The 19,077-nt window shown below is 39.6% G+C and overlaps 1 protein-coding gene across 1 annotated transcript in view; it reads right to left on the bottom strand.

The window, feature by feature from the left end:
- Positions 1–957: 957 nt before the first annotated feature.
- plcl5 (phospholipase C like 5) overlaps positions 958–19,077 on the bottom strand; it is a 95,252-nt gene continuing 77,132 nt past the window's right edge. The window contains exons 5-6 of the mRNA XM_053615352.1: positions 16,460–16,569; positions 958–2,726 (exon numbers count right to left, since the gene is read on the bottom strand). Coding sequence (XP_053471327.1) covers positions 2,514–2,726; positions 16,460–16,569 — 323 coding nt within the window. The 3' untranslated portion in view covers positions 958–2,513. The remainder of the gene's footprint in view (positions 2,727–16,459; positions 16,570–19,077) is intronic.

The following is a 19,077-nucleotide window of genomic DNA, read 5'->3' as shown; positions in this document are numbered from 1 at the left end:
TTTGATTATGGAAATGTATGGTTATTTCCAATCCTTAAAATATTTAAATTAACTACAAAACCCACCTCAGGTCTTTTTTTAAGCCTTCACATAGTCTTACATAATATACTTTATATTTTCAATAACCTGATACTTTATATTACATCCATACATTACATACATTTTGGACACCAAGGTCGGTATTTCTAAATATTCACAGAGTAATATTTTGGTCTTAACTGGCTTTTTTTTTTTTTTTTTTTTTTTTTTAAACATCAGGAAATTTACTCCTACACTTCATAGAATAAGAGCAATGTAGAAAAATTCTTTAGCCTTAAAAATACTCTTCAATAGGCGAGTGCACTCTTAAGAGTGCTTCAGAGGTGGTTCAAAGTGTTAAGAGTAGCATAAGGTGGCAAAAGAGACAGAAAAGATGTGCACTCACACTGTTTGCTCTCTATCCTTGCTCAAAATATGACACGTTTAGCACATTATTATAACAGAAAAGCTGCACCGTGTACAGCTTTTAACCCTAACCCTGATTGGTCAGAAAGTGTCGGTTCATTTTCTACAACAGCAGCTGTGACAGTCGTTCCAGCTGCAATACAAATCGCAGGTTTATAATAATGCACTCGTTCTAATAACGTTATCATTTCTATAGCAACAACTAATTCACTGGTGTGGCGGACGCACCACATAACCAGATTTAAAAATGCGTGTAATGGTTGACATGGTTTCTGTGAGGAGACGTTTATTTAGCATTTATGGAAGGAGTCTCCAGTGTCAGCACTTAAAATAAAAGCTGTAACTTCATGCTTTCTGACACAAGACTCATGAATGTCTAGAGTACAGAGGATTTTGTGGTTTCTCTGTGTTTGTTTTGTCTTATTAGCATGCCTGTTTATCGATGCTATAATGTAAGTGACAAGGGGAATAAACAGATGTTCCACATCATTGAAGGATGAACAGATAAAAGCATAATGTGTCATTGTTTAATGAATGAAAAATTGTAAAAGTTGGCAAATTGTTGTGGGGGGAAAAAACGCTTCAGGGCATGCTGTTATAGGAAAATAATCAGCTTCAGAGTGGTAACAGTAACTCCATGTACAGTAATGTCAAGTCATATCACACCACCCTGTTGCTGATTTGTTCTAAACATAACAAGTATTTACCTGGGTTACGATTAAAATGTGCTCAAATACAGATAAACAGTAGTTCTACATCAATAAGTGTAGGATTTAAATGTAAAAAAATAAAATAAATACAATTAAATAAAATAAATACTTACACAAATTTATAAGCTAATCTGAAATTCTTGAACGTGTAACAGCTGAATTTCCAGGTGCAAATGAAAGACAAGAAACATTTAGTTCTAGTGCCATTTCACTTTTATAATATATTATGGGCTTAATAAATGAAAAAAAAAAATAAATAAAATAATAATCAAATGAGGTGTTATTCTGCAGCTGTTACTCTTTCTCTAAAAATCCCCCTTCCACTCACCCTGTTTGGCCGTTAACCTTTGACCTATTTCCATTCCAGTGACATCTTGACTATGGGTACAGCAGGCATCCTGTAATTATAAAATAACTGCAATATTAATATACCTACCCACAATAGTTACAGTAGTTATTACAATAGTCACTTTGTTCACAAACAGCGTGTATTGCTCAGAGCTAGACTGCAAAAAAGGGAAACTCCTTTCATTCATTCTAAAATGATTCACTGAATTCATTCACAATTTAGATGATTTGCTTGTCTGAGTCTCTGTGCTGTATTTGTTTTGTTTGTTTTTTTCCGTTTGAGTTCAGTCTGTCTCAACAGGAGAAGTCCAAGTTCCAGTTCGAACACAATGGTGAGTATTAGGACAGACAGATAACACATTTTCACACACTGGGGAAAAAAAAACAAAAGAAAACAAAAAAAACAACAACCCTGGATAAAAGTCCAAATGACAGAAATATAAACATAAAGTAAAAATAAAATATGAACGTGTGTATGTGTGTGTGTGTGTGTGTGTGTGTTTGAAATGGTACATCTGTGCGCCTTTATTACAGCCTGCCCTTGATTTATGCAATTCTTTATTATATTTATTACTTGAGCATTATTACTATTATAAGATTTACGGGACATTCCTGGCCTTTCCAGCTAGTATACAACTGCAATTAAAGACCAGGTTTCATTTCTGATTAGGTTTAAGCATTGTAAGAGGCTCAGGTTAGAGATTTAACCAGAATCCATACAGTAACATAAAGCAGACACTTCCATCTTCTCATTACAGATTCCTCAGAGCTAGTGGAGTCCTTGGCTTTCCACTCGTCTAGCAACTAGCTGAAGGGACAGAACTGTGGACCAATCTGTACAGACCTGCCTTCTTCTAACGCTTCTATCGCTTTTTACTCCCTCTATCTCTGTGTCCTTGAAGTCATTGCTTTGTTCCCACCTTTCCAAGGTCACCTGTCCTGTCTCGCTCCCTCCCTCTTTCTCGTTCTCTCTGTCTCTCGCTCGGTGTGTACTGTATATATATCTATATATCAGTGTAGGGTATTTGTGTCTGTGCTGTGGTAGTCTGTCTCAGGGATGGTGTGTAAGGCTCCGAGGAGCCGTGGGTAAGGAGGCAGCAAAGGCGAGGCCGGCGATGTAGAGGCTCCATTCTTGGCCAGGCCGCAAGAGTGAGCAGCGTAGTGGATCTGCCTCAGCGTGTCCATCGCCTCGGATTTGGCGTGCTTCAGCAAGTCTGCCTGGCCCTGAGACATAGAGAGAGAGCCAATTTCCATCATTTGAACATTTACAGGTGTCACTTGGGTGAGTATGATGGGTCAGGGTATTTTCTGTATTTATTTATTTATTTATTTATTTAGTTAGTTAGTTAGTTAGTTAGTTATTTGATTTTTCTGTGTAAGAGTCAAAAATACATTACAGAATTAATAATAATAATAATAATAATAATAATAATAATAATAATAATAATCGGATATCCTCAATCCAGCTGACTTTCTACAAATTTCACAATACAATTCGCAATATTTGCAGAACTTGGATTATTCACAACAAATTAAAAATAAATAAATATATAAAGGTAAGAGCAAACAAAAGAATATATGTATAAATGTACATATATGTATAACGAGAAAAAAAAAACGAAACAGAAGAATAAACAGGGTACAGTACAGTCTAGTGGCAACTTTGCATAATAATTACAGTGTTTAATTTACAACAATAATCCATAATAACATCTATTATATAATTATTATTTCTCAATTTTCCACAGATTCCTTCCATCTTTTCCACAACAGAGCCCGTTTTTGCTTTTTTAATTTGAAAGAAAAGGTAAGGACTTCCGTTTGATATATTTCAATTACAATCACTTTCCAGTCTTCTATAGTGGGCGAAGCAGCTTGAAGCCATTTACGAGTAAGAGCCTTTTTTAGCTGCAACCAGAAATATTCTCCATAGGTATGTATAATTGGTTTCATGCAAATCCAGATTTCCCAAATATAAGACATAAAACTGGAATGGAATTTTGATCTTTAATATAGCCTCTAATGTCCTGTGTACGACTGTGGCTCAGGTGGTAGCGCGGGTTGTCCACTAATCGTAGGGTCGGCCCACATGACTCCACATGCCGAAGTGTCCTTGGGCGAGACACTGAACCCCAAGTTTCTCCTGATGGCAAGTTAGCGCCTTGCATGGCAGCTCTGCTACCGTTGGTTTGTTACCAGTGTTTGTGTGTGTGTGTGAGTGTGTGTGTAAATGGGTGAATAAGAAACAGTGTAACGCGCTTTGTAGAACCGTTAAGGTTAAAAAAAAAAAAAAAGCGCTATATAAGTGTAGACCATTTACCATCTTTCCAAAATATGTGAATGACCTGGCACGCCCAGAATATATATGGTGGTGAATTGCTACTTGTGAATTACAGCACCTTGTCTCCAACACCCTGATCCTATTTCACTATTTCACTTTTGAGCCGGTGAAATGAAAAACCGAATGACATTTTTCCAGGCGAATAACCTCCATTCGTGGCAGCCTGTGGTTTTCCACTGGGATCTACATGTTTTTAACCAAGCCTATTCTGTTATAGTCATGTTTCCTTCCTTCTCCCATTTCATTCTGACATAAGAACTGGCTTCTGGTCTGTAGATTAGAAGACCATGTTATGCAGTCAAGAGTATCTTCACAAAATCATTCCCCTTCTTGTTCACTGTTGAGTTGAAGTGGTGAAAGTATCTATACAAGTCATGATTACCAAGCTCGGACCCATTCTTAAATTCTTGAAAGAATATTGTTATTCGTGATGGAATAATACAAGGCCTTTCTTAATCCATTTCTTAAAAACTTCGTCTAAAGTATTAGGGGTGAACTGTGTATCGTATGCACACCACCTCCCTATTTTCAGAGTGTCTTTCAAGTCACATTTTTTAACTACTGTGGCCCATACTCCTAATATAGTAGTGCTCCACGGATATTCTTTATTATGGGTTCTCAATAGGTTATCATCTGCAAGTACTGCTTGAATCGGTACCTCAGAGAAAAGAGAAAGTTCAATTTGTTTCCATCTAGCTTTGTAGCTTGGGTTACACCAGCAAACTATGGGTCTTAATTGGGCAGCTATATAACAGTCTTTTAGGGAGGGGAGGGCCAAGCCACCCCTTTCTTTAGGTATCGAATTCTGGATTTTTTGCCTTCCCAAATAAACCTCATAATCCACTTGTCCCAATTGTTCTTCTGGGATCTTTACTGGAAGTGTCTGAAAAAGATATAAAAGCCTCGGGAGCATATTTATTCTAATAAAATCCACTCTCTCCCCTAAATTCAAATAGGGGATAACACTCCACCTGTGGATATCTGCTCGACGCTTACTATTTAAAGGTCTATAATTTGCACCTAACAAGGTGTTAGTATCTTTTGATACATATCCATCCATCCATCTTCTACCGCTTACTTCTTTTCAGGGTCACGGGGAACCTGGAGCCTATCCCAGGGAGCATGGGGCACAAGGGGTACACCCAGGGTACACCAGTGTACCCAGTGGTACACCCAGTCCATCGCAGGGCACGATCACATACACATACATACTTTGGACAAGCCAATCAGTCTACCATGCATGTCTTTGGACTAGGGGAGGAAACCCCCGCAGCACGGGGAGAACATGCAAACTCCACACACACACAGGGCCACAGTGGGAATCGAACCCCGGACCCTGGAGGTGTGAGGCGAACGCGCTAACCACTAAGGGCCCCTTTTGGTACGTATATTCCCAAATATTTTAGTACATATAGTACATTATAATTAGTCCTGTATAAATTTTGCCCTTATTTCTTCTGATGGAATAAAACTGTAGCAAATGACCTGTGGTTTTTTTTTTTTTTTTTTTTCACATTTCGTCTGTATCCTGATAAAGTACCAACCGTTTCAAGTGTTTCCATAAGATATGTAAATGTTATTGCTGGGTGTCTCAAATATATCATGACATCGTCTGCGAATAACGCTATTTTATGTTCATCTTCCCCCATCTTTATCCCGCTAACGTAATGACTTTGCCGTATCCGTTGACTAAGGGGTTCAATATAGAGAGCAAAAAGGAGGGGGGTGAGGGCACCCCTGTCGGTCTCGTGCCTCTTTCTAGATTGCAGAAATTAGACAGACTCCCGCTCGTGGTCTCGAATATATTAACTGTAAGGCTTTAATAATGTTTTCATGAAAAACAAATTTTTCTAATACTCTATATAGGTATAGTCATCTAGACTCGCTATCTTTGCTGGCATGTTACTCTCGTGAATGTGTTTCATTATGTGTAGTGTGCGTCTAACACTGTCCTGTGTTTGTCTTTGTTGGATGAACCCTGTTCGGTCATTATGAATCAGCTCTCTAAGTAAATGTTCTCCTCTCCTAGTCAATATTCCTGTACATAGCTTATAATCAACATTCAAGACTGAGATAGGCCTACACGAAGCACATTCTAGTTTGTCTTTTCCTTCCTTAGGAATAGGAGAAATAATCCATTGAGATTCTATGAAATAGGAATTTCCCTTCCGTGAAATGGGGAGACAATAGGGACAAGCTGCTCCTTGAATTTCTTATAAATCCATCTGTACCTGGTGATCGATTTAGTTTTAATTTAGTGATCTGAGCTTCGTAGTTGTGCTGTTTCAGAAAATGCGAGGTTCTATTCTATTTCCACATTATGTACCTCAGCGATTTCTTCTTTTACTTTTCCAATCTCTTGTATTAGGCCTGCTCTGTGAGCTTGTGTGCTTTTATGTTCCGTTTCCAGCTCTTTTAGTTTTACTTGTAATTTAATGAGCTTCTCCTGTCTCGGTTTCTTAGCTAATGCCATTTCTACAATTATTTTCCCTCTCAAGACAGCTTTACAAGCATCCCACAGTACTGCCGGGGATACTTCTCCATCGTCATTCTCCTCCAAGTAGTGTTCAATTCATTTCAATTTCCATCCGTTCTATGAACTGCTCACTGTTTTGAAATACTGGAATTTAGTCTCCATAATATATTTTTATGGATTTTATTTAGACTCACTGGTGCATGATCAGATAGGTCCTTTGTTCCTGTGCTACTTTTATTTATCTTACGTCTATCTTTTCTAAACATAAATAAATAGGATATTCTCGAGTATTTTGAGTGTGCATGCGAGTAATGAGTATAATCTCGTCCTTTAGGAAAAAAAAAAAAAATCCCTCCAAAGGTCTATCAATGCTACATTTCCTAACAGAGCTTTAAATTTATTTGCTGTAGAAGTTACCGGTTTCTCTAGGTGTCCATTTTCGAGTTGAGAATTATATTAAAGTCTCCACCGCAAATGAAGGTTCCTTGTGTCTCAGTTGAGATCGTTTCAAAGACTTTTTTTGATAAAACTTAAATGAGCTATTTTTTATACCATCGTAGTTTTTCACATGCACATCAAATTGCGTTTAAGGTCTATATTCGGGTTGCGGCCACGTTCCGAATGCGATGTTTATATGCGTACCGGCGTCGGAATATTCCTGTATACATGCTTGTTGTAGGGCTGGCTTAGTGGCTAGCATGTTCGTCTCACACCTCCAGGGTCGGGGGTTCGATTTCCACCATATGTGTGCGTGGAGTTTGCATGTTCTCCCCATGTTGCGGGGCTTTACTCCGGGCGTGCCGGTTTCCTCCCCCAGTCCAAAGACTTGCATGGTAGGCTGATTGGCATGTCCAAAGTGTTCATAGTGTGTATGAGTGGGTGTGTGAATGTGTGAGTGATTGTGTGCCCCGCGATGGATTGGCACCCTGTCCAGGGTGTACCCCGCCTTGTACCCGATGCTCCCTGGGATAGGCTCCAGGTTTCCCCGTGACCCTGAAAAGGAGTGAGCGGTATAGAAGATGGATGGATGGATAGTTCTTGTAAGTATGCCATTATGAGCTGCCACTCCTGAATGCTTAGCCTACAGCTAAGCATCTGTTAGTACCCACAATTCCTTGCGGACTGAGCATATAATCTCCTTTCAGTGGATTTTCTGAATAAGGTGTTTACATACAACACATTTCAGATTAAAACATTAAAAATCTTTCTTGATTTAAAAATCTAAATATTCCGGGGGGTTATCAGAATTTGGGGAATCAGAATATTGCCTTAATCTGAATTGGGAATATCAGATTGCGGTGTTTACATGATGCTATTAGAATATTGCCAAATTCTGAATAATATCAGAATATTGATGTGCATGTAAACATAGTCAGTGATTAAATGGTGTGAAACCTAACAGCACTGTTCAAGTCTAATAGTTAACAATAACATTTTAGGCTATTCATGTATGCTGTTGCTTTGTGGTCCTACTGGAATGATGTCACCCTACCCCCCCACCCCCCCACCCCCACACACACACACTTCTATCACCTCCATGTAGTAGGCACATTACAGTTGGTCTTGATGCTAGGACAGTTTTGATTATACACATTATCACACATTCTAAATCCACTTGCCGATCCTAGTTATCGGACCATGTTGATCCGTTATTTTCATATTGTATTATTCACAAGATGCAGTATCTGCCTTTTGCATGCAGGGGTCACTGCAATACAAGAAAATGGCGTGTTGAGACCGCAACACTATGCTTAGTGTTCTAATCGTCCTTCAGGTTGATTCCTAGCTGCAGTCCTTTTGGGGAACACTGAGGAGATGAAGAGATGCCAGGACGTGTACTAGGACAAAACAGTCAGGGGGAGACATGCTGAGTGTTTGTGTGTGTGTGTGTGTGCCATAAAATGGACTTGGTGGATTTATGAACATGCGAGGTACTGACTGTGATTTTGTGTATTTGTGTGTGTGTGTGTGTGTGTGTGTGTGAGTGACTCAGTAAACCTGTCCTTGAATGTGGCATTCAGGTTTGGATTAATTAACGGAGGTGGCCAACCGTGCACACGTGCATGCGCGCTCACACACACACACACACACACACACATCGTCCTCATGGAGGACACGTGGCCTCTTTGCACCGTGTCTCTAGAAAGCGTCTTAAATGTGGGACTAGGACACGTCACGTATGTAAGTTCAGATGGGTTAAACAGTGAGAAGAGAAGAGAGGATATGGCAATAAACAGTATTCAGGAGAGAGAAGAGGTAAAGCGGTGAAGAGAAATCAGTAGATGAGTGAAAGAAAGGAGGAGAAAAGAAGAGAATTGTGTGGAGAAAATGTGAGAGGAGAAAAGTGGAGACGACAGAAAGTGTGAAGAGAAGAGAAGAAGGGAGGAGTGAATGGAGGAATAAAAGCGCACAGAAAAAGAAAGGAGATAAGACGAGAGGACACTGGAGGGAGTAGAGATAATGGGGGTGGGGCATAATAGACAAGAGGAGGGGAGAAGAAAGAAAGAAAAGCAGAGAAGAAACGAAAAGAAAAGATTACAGGGACAAAGAAGAGAGGGCACGCTTCTTTACCTTTATAATAACTCTAATATACACTCGGCACAACGCGAGTCTATATTCCTGCTGCTGCTGCGTGGAGTTTTTATGGGCACGAGCCAGGCTCTGACCTAAATAAGGCAAGTCTTCTGCTATAAATAAATCATATATTTTAAAACAGATGAATAATGCATGCAGGTGTGACGCACATAGCAGACGAAGAGAAAAGACAGGCTGGACTTCCATCATTGAGTCAATGTCTTCAACAACTCCCCCCCAAACAGCCTTAAACACAGATGATGTTATCATGACTGGAACAAACAGAGTAATCGTGTTGGTATGCAAAGTGCTTCTGTGGACTAAAAACCAGCTTATGAATGGAGGTATATGAATGAAGAACATATCATTCAGAATGCATATACAGACGCATATGCAGATACATTTCCCCCCCCGGAGGCTTGCCTTAAAGGTTCACAGGTCAACTGACTGAGACTAGATGTGTGCATTGGGATGCAACAAAATCTCACAAGAGCGGTAGGTTTTTACTTTCAGGTGGTGTGAGAGCGAGCAGACAGATATAAAGCTTGCGAGATAAAGAAATACCCACGTTCATTAACATGCATTTACAGTGTTCTTTCATTCATCCTTAGTAACTGCCTGGTCAGGGCTGCGATGGTTTAAATTGGAAAAAAAAACCAAACAAACAAAAAAAAAAAAAAAGAGGAGATTTTCCCACACACATTTCTACTTGAGACCAACCAATTATGAACTGGAGTGATGTAGCTGAGGTTGAGGAACTGTCAGAGCCATAATACACACTGTAAACAATGCTGTAGTTGGTCGACCGATAGTGGATTTTACCGACAGCGATAACTAAGTTGGGCGGTACCTACCTGCCGATAGCCGATTAATCAACCGACAAAGTTTAAAACAGAGTGAAATACTGCTGAACCTTATTATAAAAATAAACAGTACTGAATGTACCATGAACTTTTTTTTACATTAAAAAAAATCAATATATTAATATATATTAATTATTAATAATTATTAAAGTAAATGAAAGACATGCATCCAAACTGAACCAAAAAGTAACGCTCTAAATAAAAAATAAATATATAATGACATCCAAAATGAATCAAAACTACTTCAAATAACACAACAAAATTTGTCAGTGATATTATTTATTTCACCTCTAGAGGCCGCTCTCGTACTGTATAATGACAGCAGACATTTCTCAGCCGCTCCCACAATGGACGCAACCGGGAAAAACTATCGGTGTGGAATTTTGCACAATTGGTTATGGGTGCCGAACTGATTCAAATGAATGAAATGAATCGTTGTTGACCTCTACCATGCTGACAGTGTTGCCATTTCTACCTCTGGGTGTTTTTTTTTTTGCTAGTGTTTCCAGGGGTACAGTGGTAGGTTTCATTAAAAAAATCCCTTGCAGTTTAGGTCACACCCATGTTGGATATAAAGATATGAATACTGATAAAGATACGGAGCTTAGTGCAATAAAGAGATACAGATACAGATAGTGGCATTACATTACACCCCTAACACACAAAAATACAAACACACACATACACTGCACCACTCCCTTTCCTTCCTTAGACTTCTCCCACACTTCTACTCTACTCCACTCTTTCACTCCTCTTTCATATTTCTGCCTTTCTCACTCAAACACTTCCCTCTTAATTACTCTTGATGTGTCTGATCCATCCATCCATCCATCTTCTATACCGCTTATCCTTCAGGGGAACCTGGAGCCTATCCCAGGAAGCATGGGGCAAAAGGCAGGGTACACCCTGGACAAGGTGCTAATCCATCGCATTAGGCAGTGGCAGTGTGAGGCGAACGTGGTAACCACTAAATAACACTCAAAACATATTCAATCATTAATTGTTCATTATCTCTGTGGTAAAGTCTGAAAATTAAAAACATAAAATTGACAACAGGTTCTCTCCAAAGTATGGAGGAACAGTGAAAGTCTCTTCAATCAAGTGTGAACCAAGGAAAGAAAGAGCGAGGGAGATGCATACACTGATATGAGTGTGTATAAGCTATTTGGCCTGTTCTCTTATGTGCTAAAGTCTAAATGCAAAAGTAAAAGTAGAACGGCGGCTTCCTCCTCAGCATGGGAGAGAGTGTGAAGCAGAAAGCCACACAGTGAAGGAGTAACATACACACACAGATAAGAGTGTGTGAGCTACAGTGCCTCTTAGTTCTCTTCAGAGCTTAACGGCCATATTTACTAAGAGGATCACTAATTATAGCTGCTTTAGCGACCATTTGTGCTGCTGTGGGCGACCATCTACTGAGCTTGTGCATACAAATGAACACAAATGCATGTTATCTCATAAAAGTACTGGTGACTCAGTGGTTATAGGCTCTTGGCTACTGATCAGAAGCTTGTGGGTCCAAATCCCAACACTTTGGATAAAAAGCACCTGGTAAATGTAAAAGTATAGCTGTCACAGTCCCAATCTCACAGCTAAAACGATTCGTCAGTAATTCCAGACTTTACTTCCTGTACTAACCGACGTAGGTTTGTAACAAAAAGCCCCGCCTCTGGTCTTCATTTTTTTTCAGACGGAGGTGAAACTCATTATGGTAGTGGGCGCTTCCTTTTTCCACACACGATGACAGCGGTAGACCAATCACAACAGACTGGGACATCTGATCAATCAGAGCAGAGTATGCTCTCTGAAAGGAGGAGTTTAGAATGAATCATTTAGAACGGATCATTGAACGTCAGACTTTTCCCAAGGCGAAAACTTACTAACCGCTACAAATCACTGACACTGGAGGCTCCTTCCATAAATGTAAAATAAGCATCTCCTCATGTTCACCAGATCAACAATTACATCTTTTTTTTTTAAAAAATTCAGTCTATTTACGTGACGTGTCCACCATACAACTCTCTGTGTTACTCGTTTCCATAGAAACAATAACGCATTAGAACGAGTGAATTAATATAAACCTGAGATCTGTCTTGCAGCTGGAACGACTATCAGAGCTGGTGTTATATAAAAATATTCAACACTTTCCCATCAATCAGAGTCAAGAATTCAACAGCGCAGCTGTACATGTTTTAAAGCTCTTTGTTAAACAGACTGTCTTTGTAATGATCAACATTTAAACCATGTTTGCAATGAAAACAGCACCAGCTTTTGTGTAAAATATCACATGCTGATAAACCTTATACCTTACACCTGTAATCCACCATACTTTGGCCTCATACACACCGCAAGTACCTCTATGACTTTCAACTAGACGCTCTTTCTTTGATCTCCATCTAAACTCCAACCACACCATACACTTCATTTACACTCCTGCTCCTATAATGGGCCAGGTTCTTTGACCTAAATAAAGCACATCTTCGGATAGAAATAAATCAGAGTTTAAAACATGAATTATGCATGCAGCTGTGAAAAACCCACATGTTTAGACCGTGGATAGTGCAGCGGTGGAACACACACACACACACACACACACACACACACACACACACACGCACGCATGCCTACACAATCAGAATAAAACCAATAATGATGTCATTTGCTATTTGGTTTGGTTTTGCACTATACATAATTAAACCAGCCAAAAAGCATAAACATTAGCTGAGGGAAGTATGGAAAGGAGTGAGTCTCAAAATGCTCTCACAAAAGTCTTTCATTAGTTGGTCAAAAATACAGTGATTGAAAATGTAAACAAACAAACACATGTGATTCCTATACCTGCTTAAACTCGACTTGTACTCCATTTCCATAGTTGTTTTTAGTTTCAGGTTGAATCTACAATCGACAAGGACACTTCGGTATGAGGAGTCACGTGGGCCGGGAATTGAACCACCAACCCTATGATTAGTGGACAACCTGCTCTACCACCTGAGCCACAGCCACCCCACAGGGTTCTCCTAAAACACTTAAAATGAAGAGGAATTTCACCTTTCAGCATCATGCCAACAACCCGAAGCAAACCTCCAGATCAACAAAGGAATGGCTTCGACAAAACAAGTTCAAACCACAAGTTCACTCAAATTGACTTGGCATCTCCTCCCACAGATCTTTTTTATTGGATTTAAATCTGGACACCAAAACCTAAATCCAATAAAAAAAAATCAGTGGGGTGACCTGAAGAGGGCTGTGCTCAGGAGGAGATACCCAGCCGATCTGACAGAGTTAGAATGCTTTTGCAGGGAAAAATGGCAAAAAGTCAAGATGTGTCAAACTAATTGACTCTTACCCAAAAAGATTGAATGCTGAGATAAAATCTCTCTGCCTGGATGTTTTGATCCACATGTAAGAACTGCACCGAATGGGAAAACACACCATTCACGCTGCATATGTGCAATCGGCTGTTGATGGAGATGTACTGGGAAGTGCAGTGTATAGTTTTAGGACATGCTGGAGCTTATAAAGGGATTTCTATGGTGTGCCTGAATATTTATGGGTATTGGGGCATATCCGAGAGGCAGATCGGTATCTTAATAAAGCCGTAATATAATCAGAGGCATTGAGACTTAAGCTGAGAACTAACAGATCAAGCAGTTTACACACACACACACGCTTATCTCTGTACATTTTCCTCCCTCGCTATCTTGCTCTCTCAATCTCTCTTTCTCTCACTGAGGCGAAGAAGAAGCTGTGTGTTCTACTTTCACCTTTCCTCTAAGCTTTGGAGAACACCTAATTTCATCCATATTCAACTCAGCGTGCTTCAGACTTTACCACAGGCCTCATGGATCAAATCCAAGAGAGAAAATATCACTGTTTTGGTCTCATCCTTGATGTAATGAAAGATATTGGATAGAGATAGACAGATAGAGAGAGAGATAAAACAGAAGGAAATGTGAGCGAGTCAGCTGATGTGTGTTCTGATCAGTCTCATTACCTCTACATGACCTGCAAATGGGACACACACACACACACACACACACACACATCCAAACCTCTTGCATTTTTTGCATTCTGAGTCAGTAACGTTTCTTAACTAGTGCTGACATTTCTCTTCTTCTGTAGCTGCTGTGAGGAAAACATGTGGCAGCACGTAGCGCAGGTATGACTCGTTCAGCATTCATGAGGCACATTTTTCATTCTACAGAGGCACTCCACACTCCAACACGATGCTAGTGATTGTGCTACTTGTACCACTAGATTATAAATCCCATACACACTCCAGTGCACACTCCACCTCTGTCTGTAAGCGCCATCTATACTTCATCTAAAAAGCCTCAAAGCCTTCACCTCTCTCTATAACTTCCATTTATGCTTCACCATATCCTAACCCTGATTCAATCTCTCTTTCTCTCTCTGTCTTTCTGTCTCTCTCTCTCTCTCTGTCTGTGATCTCCATCTCATCACACACTTCACCCTATATTATACGTCACCATATCATAAACAAGGTCAATGTCATGATCCAATACTAGCCTCGGGATTAGATCAGACTGACATATTTTATGTGAGGGAACGTGTCATTTTGAACATGAACCTGACCTTGGATGTGAACACAGGACATAACATAGAGGACACACCTCTAATGATTTGCTTAGCTGTAACTAACTGTGCAAAAGAATTGTCTCATTTATAGCATGGGATTAATATTAGGTGTTGGTTGATGCTTTGAACTGTGACGAATTGAATATGGAAAAAGTGGAATGACACTCATGCACACCCCGCCTTCCTCTATGACCTCCCTACGACCTCCATCTACACTCACAACCTAATAGACAGATCTCCTCACTGCAGACTGTGCACAAAGCTCACAAAGCATGAAACCGAACTTCGAACGTGAGCCGGGCCTTCTAGTGCAACGTCATGCCTGAATTCACAAATGTGCTTTTGACTGAATGGGCACAAAATTCCCACAGACACACTCCAAAACTGTCGTAGAAAGCCTTCTCAGAAAGGTGGAGGCGGTTAAATCAACAAAAGGGGAAGCAACTCCATATAACTTCACTAATATACTCTACTAACTACACAAATATGCTACATTAACTTAACTAATTCATTTTCCTAACATCATTAATATACTTTAGTATAGGGCTGCAACTAACGATTATTTTCATAATCGATTAGTTGGCCGATTATTTTTTTGATTAATCGATTAATCAGATGGGGGGGGGGCAAACTTTCAGGTTATTAAAAAACTAATGTGTTCCATTTGAGACGATATTACCTTTCTAAAATTCATACACTAGACCAGTGGTTCAACCTTTTGTGAGCTTTGGACCCCTAGAATATTCCGAACAATCCACAAGGACCCCCTTCACTCCACAACAATTATAGGCTTTATATTAAACAGTCATTTCTATATATGTTACTTTATTTTATTAATATTTAACATTAATAATATTAACATTAAAATTGAATCAAAACATTTCAAGATTTTATTTTATTTTTTTTTACATTTTATTGTTGGTGTGACATTTAATTTGACTCGCTGAATTATCCTTTGTTTATTTTATCCATCAATGCGACACTTGAACTTGTCTACCACTCATAGGTTTTTGCAAATTATCATTTCATTTGGAAATAAATTTAAAATAAATCCATCAATGAACGATCGTCAGCTCAGCTAACGTGATATTTGTGAATAACCAAATTGATTCATTTGAAAACATCTCATTTGAATATGTTTTGATCCATTTAACAACAACAACAACAACAACAAATATATATAATTTAAAATTTATTAAAACTTTCCTACGGACCCCCTGCAATTACACCACTGGTCACAAGGGTTCCGCGGAAACACTGCACTAGACGTTGGAGTATATAGTGCATAGTGTAAGTGTATAGTACGTCATTTGGGACACAACTTTAGTATTTACTCTCCGAAGTGTGTTTTCAGAACAGAAGTAACGTAATGAGTAAACGTACTGCGCGCAGACCAACTAATCCATAATGAGATTCATTGACAACGATTTTTATAATCGATTATTATCGATTTTATCGATTAGTTGCAGCTCTACTTAACTGACTTCACTAATACATTTCACTAACCTTGTTAACTTCACTGGCAGACTCCTAATTTAACTAATAAACTTCACTAACATACAATAACCGTATTCCTATACTTCACTTATTTCCTCCTCACTGACATCACAGACACTCTACTATCTTCACTAACTTCATTAATGTGACTGGAGAAAAAAAAATGTGCTGCATGACCAAATTACCGAGCAGATTTAGGGAAGTATTACTACTTTTGTGTATAAACACCAGTCGCTCTTCTGCAAATTTCTGTGTGTGCTGCTGAAACTCCGAATAATGTTGTGTAATGATGTAGTCAGCAATCAGCAACGATTAATTACTGCAGCATTAGCGATGAAAACGGGGAAGGCTGTGCTGCCCTGAAGCATTGCTGTTTATTCATTCGTACACTCGTAGTGTGTCGTGAAGTACAAATCTGCTGTTATTGGAAAATAACATGGGCTAATCTGTGGCTAATGCATCAAGTCATGGACACTAACAACTTATTTTTACGCTCAACACCTGCTATATGTACATGTTAAGTGCTTCTTTCTTGCGTCATGATTTCCGCACAAGCACACACATACACAGTGCTTTGTACACAGCATTGTTTGAGCAGCACACTCACCTTGAGAACAGTGATGTTCCAGGCGTAGCTCTCCATAGCCTTCTGCAGTTTTCTACCTTTCAGGCCCTCCTTAGCGCCGATCCGGTGCAGATCTTCATGGAAATCCAACCCTGCAAAACAGCACCAACACACTCAATCCCTCCACACCGCGGCTTTCCATCGAATCCTCAGGGAAGACTGAGTCTCAGTGAAACATTCCGAAACCCCAGAACAGCACTACGTGCTTCATCAAAATCACACAGCAGATGGCACAATCAGATTGAACTCCTATACTTCCCATCTGCTTCCTGTCTGCTCAAAAGTGGAACATAACTGCCTTGATATTATTAATTATTGTCACTTGTATGGCCTATAAATAGGATTTTTGCCTGCTTTTTAAAAACAAAAGAAATAAATGAAACATGTTCTGAAACAATGATATTTTGTGTCAAGCTAATAGTCTGTATTTCGTGCAAGCCCAGAGGTCTCTTTTCCGCTAAGAGGAATGTTTGTCTAACGTGTTCTGTTTTTCTGAACACTGAGTAACAACAACAAAAATTTACTTGACAGCAAACCAAAACCACATTTTGCTCTGGAAGCCATTAGAGTGGATGCAGTCCCTTAAAACCCAGTTGGGCATGAACAAATCACTGATATTCACAACACGTTTCTGCGGGTTCTCTGTATTTATAGTGCTGTAGATGCTATAGATAAAGTCAGGTTTAAATTGAGACTGAAGTGTCTACTTGAAAAGGCTTTTTTTTTCCCCCCCAGATTCGTGCAATTAGTTTTGGAGACAGACAGACTGTCAGAGCTTTATCTGTCTGAAATTGCATTCCTGTACAACAGTTAATATAACTCCAAATAAATTGAAATGGGGACTGTAATACTACTGAAGATCTACAGTAAGCATACAGCACACGTACTGAACGTTCCATCCACTTCGCTTTTAGCACACTTTATTGTGTTTATAGATTCATTCAATTGTTATACGTAATCACTAAGCAAATACGTTTTTGAAAATTTAAATAAAATAAAATAAAAAAATTTAAAAAACCCAAAAATCTCATTAGCTGTGTATTCAGACTCTTGTCTAAGGCAGTCCAAATTGAGCTCAGGTGCATCTTGTTTGCTTTCATCATCTTGATATGTTGCTAGAACATGACTAGACTCCCCCTGTGGCAAATTCAATTAATTGGATTTAGAAAGGCATGCACCTGTGTGTATAAGGTCTCACAACTCATAGTGGATATCAAAAAACCAAGGCATGGAGTCCATGGAACTCTCTCTAGACATCCATAATAAAAATGTTAAAAAAAAAACAACTTTTGAGATGTTCTCAGGAGCACAGTGGGCTCTGTCATTGTGAAAGGGAAGAAGTTTGAAACTGCCAAGGTTCTTCCAACAGCTGGATGTTCAGCCAAACTTAGTAAGTGGGCTAGAAGGGACTTTGTGATGGAGGTGAACAAGAGCCCAATGGCCACTCTGACAGAGCTTCAGAGGTCCTCAGGAGAGATGGAAGAACATCTCAGGAATACTCCATCAATCAGGCCTTTATGGTACAGTGACCAGATGGAAGCCACTCCTGAGTAAAAGGCATATGACAGACTCTGAAAGCACGAGGGAAAAGATTCTCTGGTCTGATGAAACAAAAATTGAACCATTTGGGCTGAACTCCAAGTGCTACTTCTGAGGAAAACCAGTTACTGCTCAGCAACTGGTAATACCAAACCTATGTTGGTGGCAGAATTATACTTAGGGTCGCTTCTTAGTAGCAGTTAAGTACGTTTTTGCTTGTGCAATATTGGCTCGCTGGATATGTTGAACCAAGTGCTATTTTATACGCTGCCCAATAATGAGGATGGACCCCCAAATTAAGCCAAATTTGCCGTGAAGATGAACGAACGAACGAATGAATGATCTAAAACGAACACTTGTGTCTGCTCTTCGTTCCATGAATTAGATTGTCCATCACAAAAACCAGACAACCTTCAGAAATGTGGTTCTGTCGTTAATTGTGCAAGTGGTGCTGCACATTGAATGATGAGAGACTGAGCCAGAATAATGAACAATACTGCCACTCCAAAGCAGCACTGTTGGTACTAATCTTGAGCAAGTATCACACCCTGTACCTTTGGTACTTAATCAAAAGCCAATTGAAAAAGTGCGGTTCCAGTTCTGATGATAAATGCCTGTTTAAAAAGATTATTGCCTGTCGTGTATGGATTGGATGCTTTTATAATGAGTTGGATCACAATACCATGGCTTTTTCTTGTGCTAAAATGTGTGTGTGTGTGTGTGTGTGTGATGAGTCAGATAACCAGTTAGAAAGCGTGAGATGGAGAGTGAAGTCCCTTGACAGACCCCGTCATGCTAGGGGGTGCCAAAGCTAAAGGTGTCAAAATCCTTCTTCTGTTTGAATGCCTGCCAGACTCACAGCTGTGTCCTGTGTCTCCACACCCACTCACAATATCATCACTGTTGCCGACCATCACCCCCACCACCATCCATTTACTTCACAAGCACATGTTCAGAGGTGTACAGTCGAGGCATAAATGCCAGCAAGTGTGGCCTTAGACACAAAAGACTGGAGGCATTTATTTCCCTGGCTTTGATTCATGAAGGCATTTGCGAAACAC

The sequence above is a fragment of the Ictalurus furcatus genome, chromosome 2, assembly GCF_023375685.1.
Source record: "Ictalurus furcatus strain D&B chromosome 2, Billie_1.0, whole genome shotgun sequence".
In the NCBI taxonomy this organism is placed as follows: Eukaryota; Metazoa; Chordata; class Actinopteri; order Siluriformes; family Ictaluridae; genus Ictalurus; species Ictalurus furcatus.
This window is presented reverse-complemented; position numbering and strand designations above follow the sequence as displayed.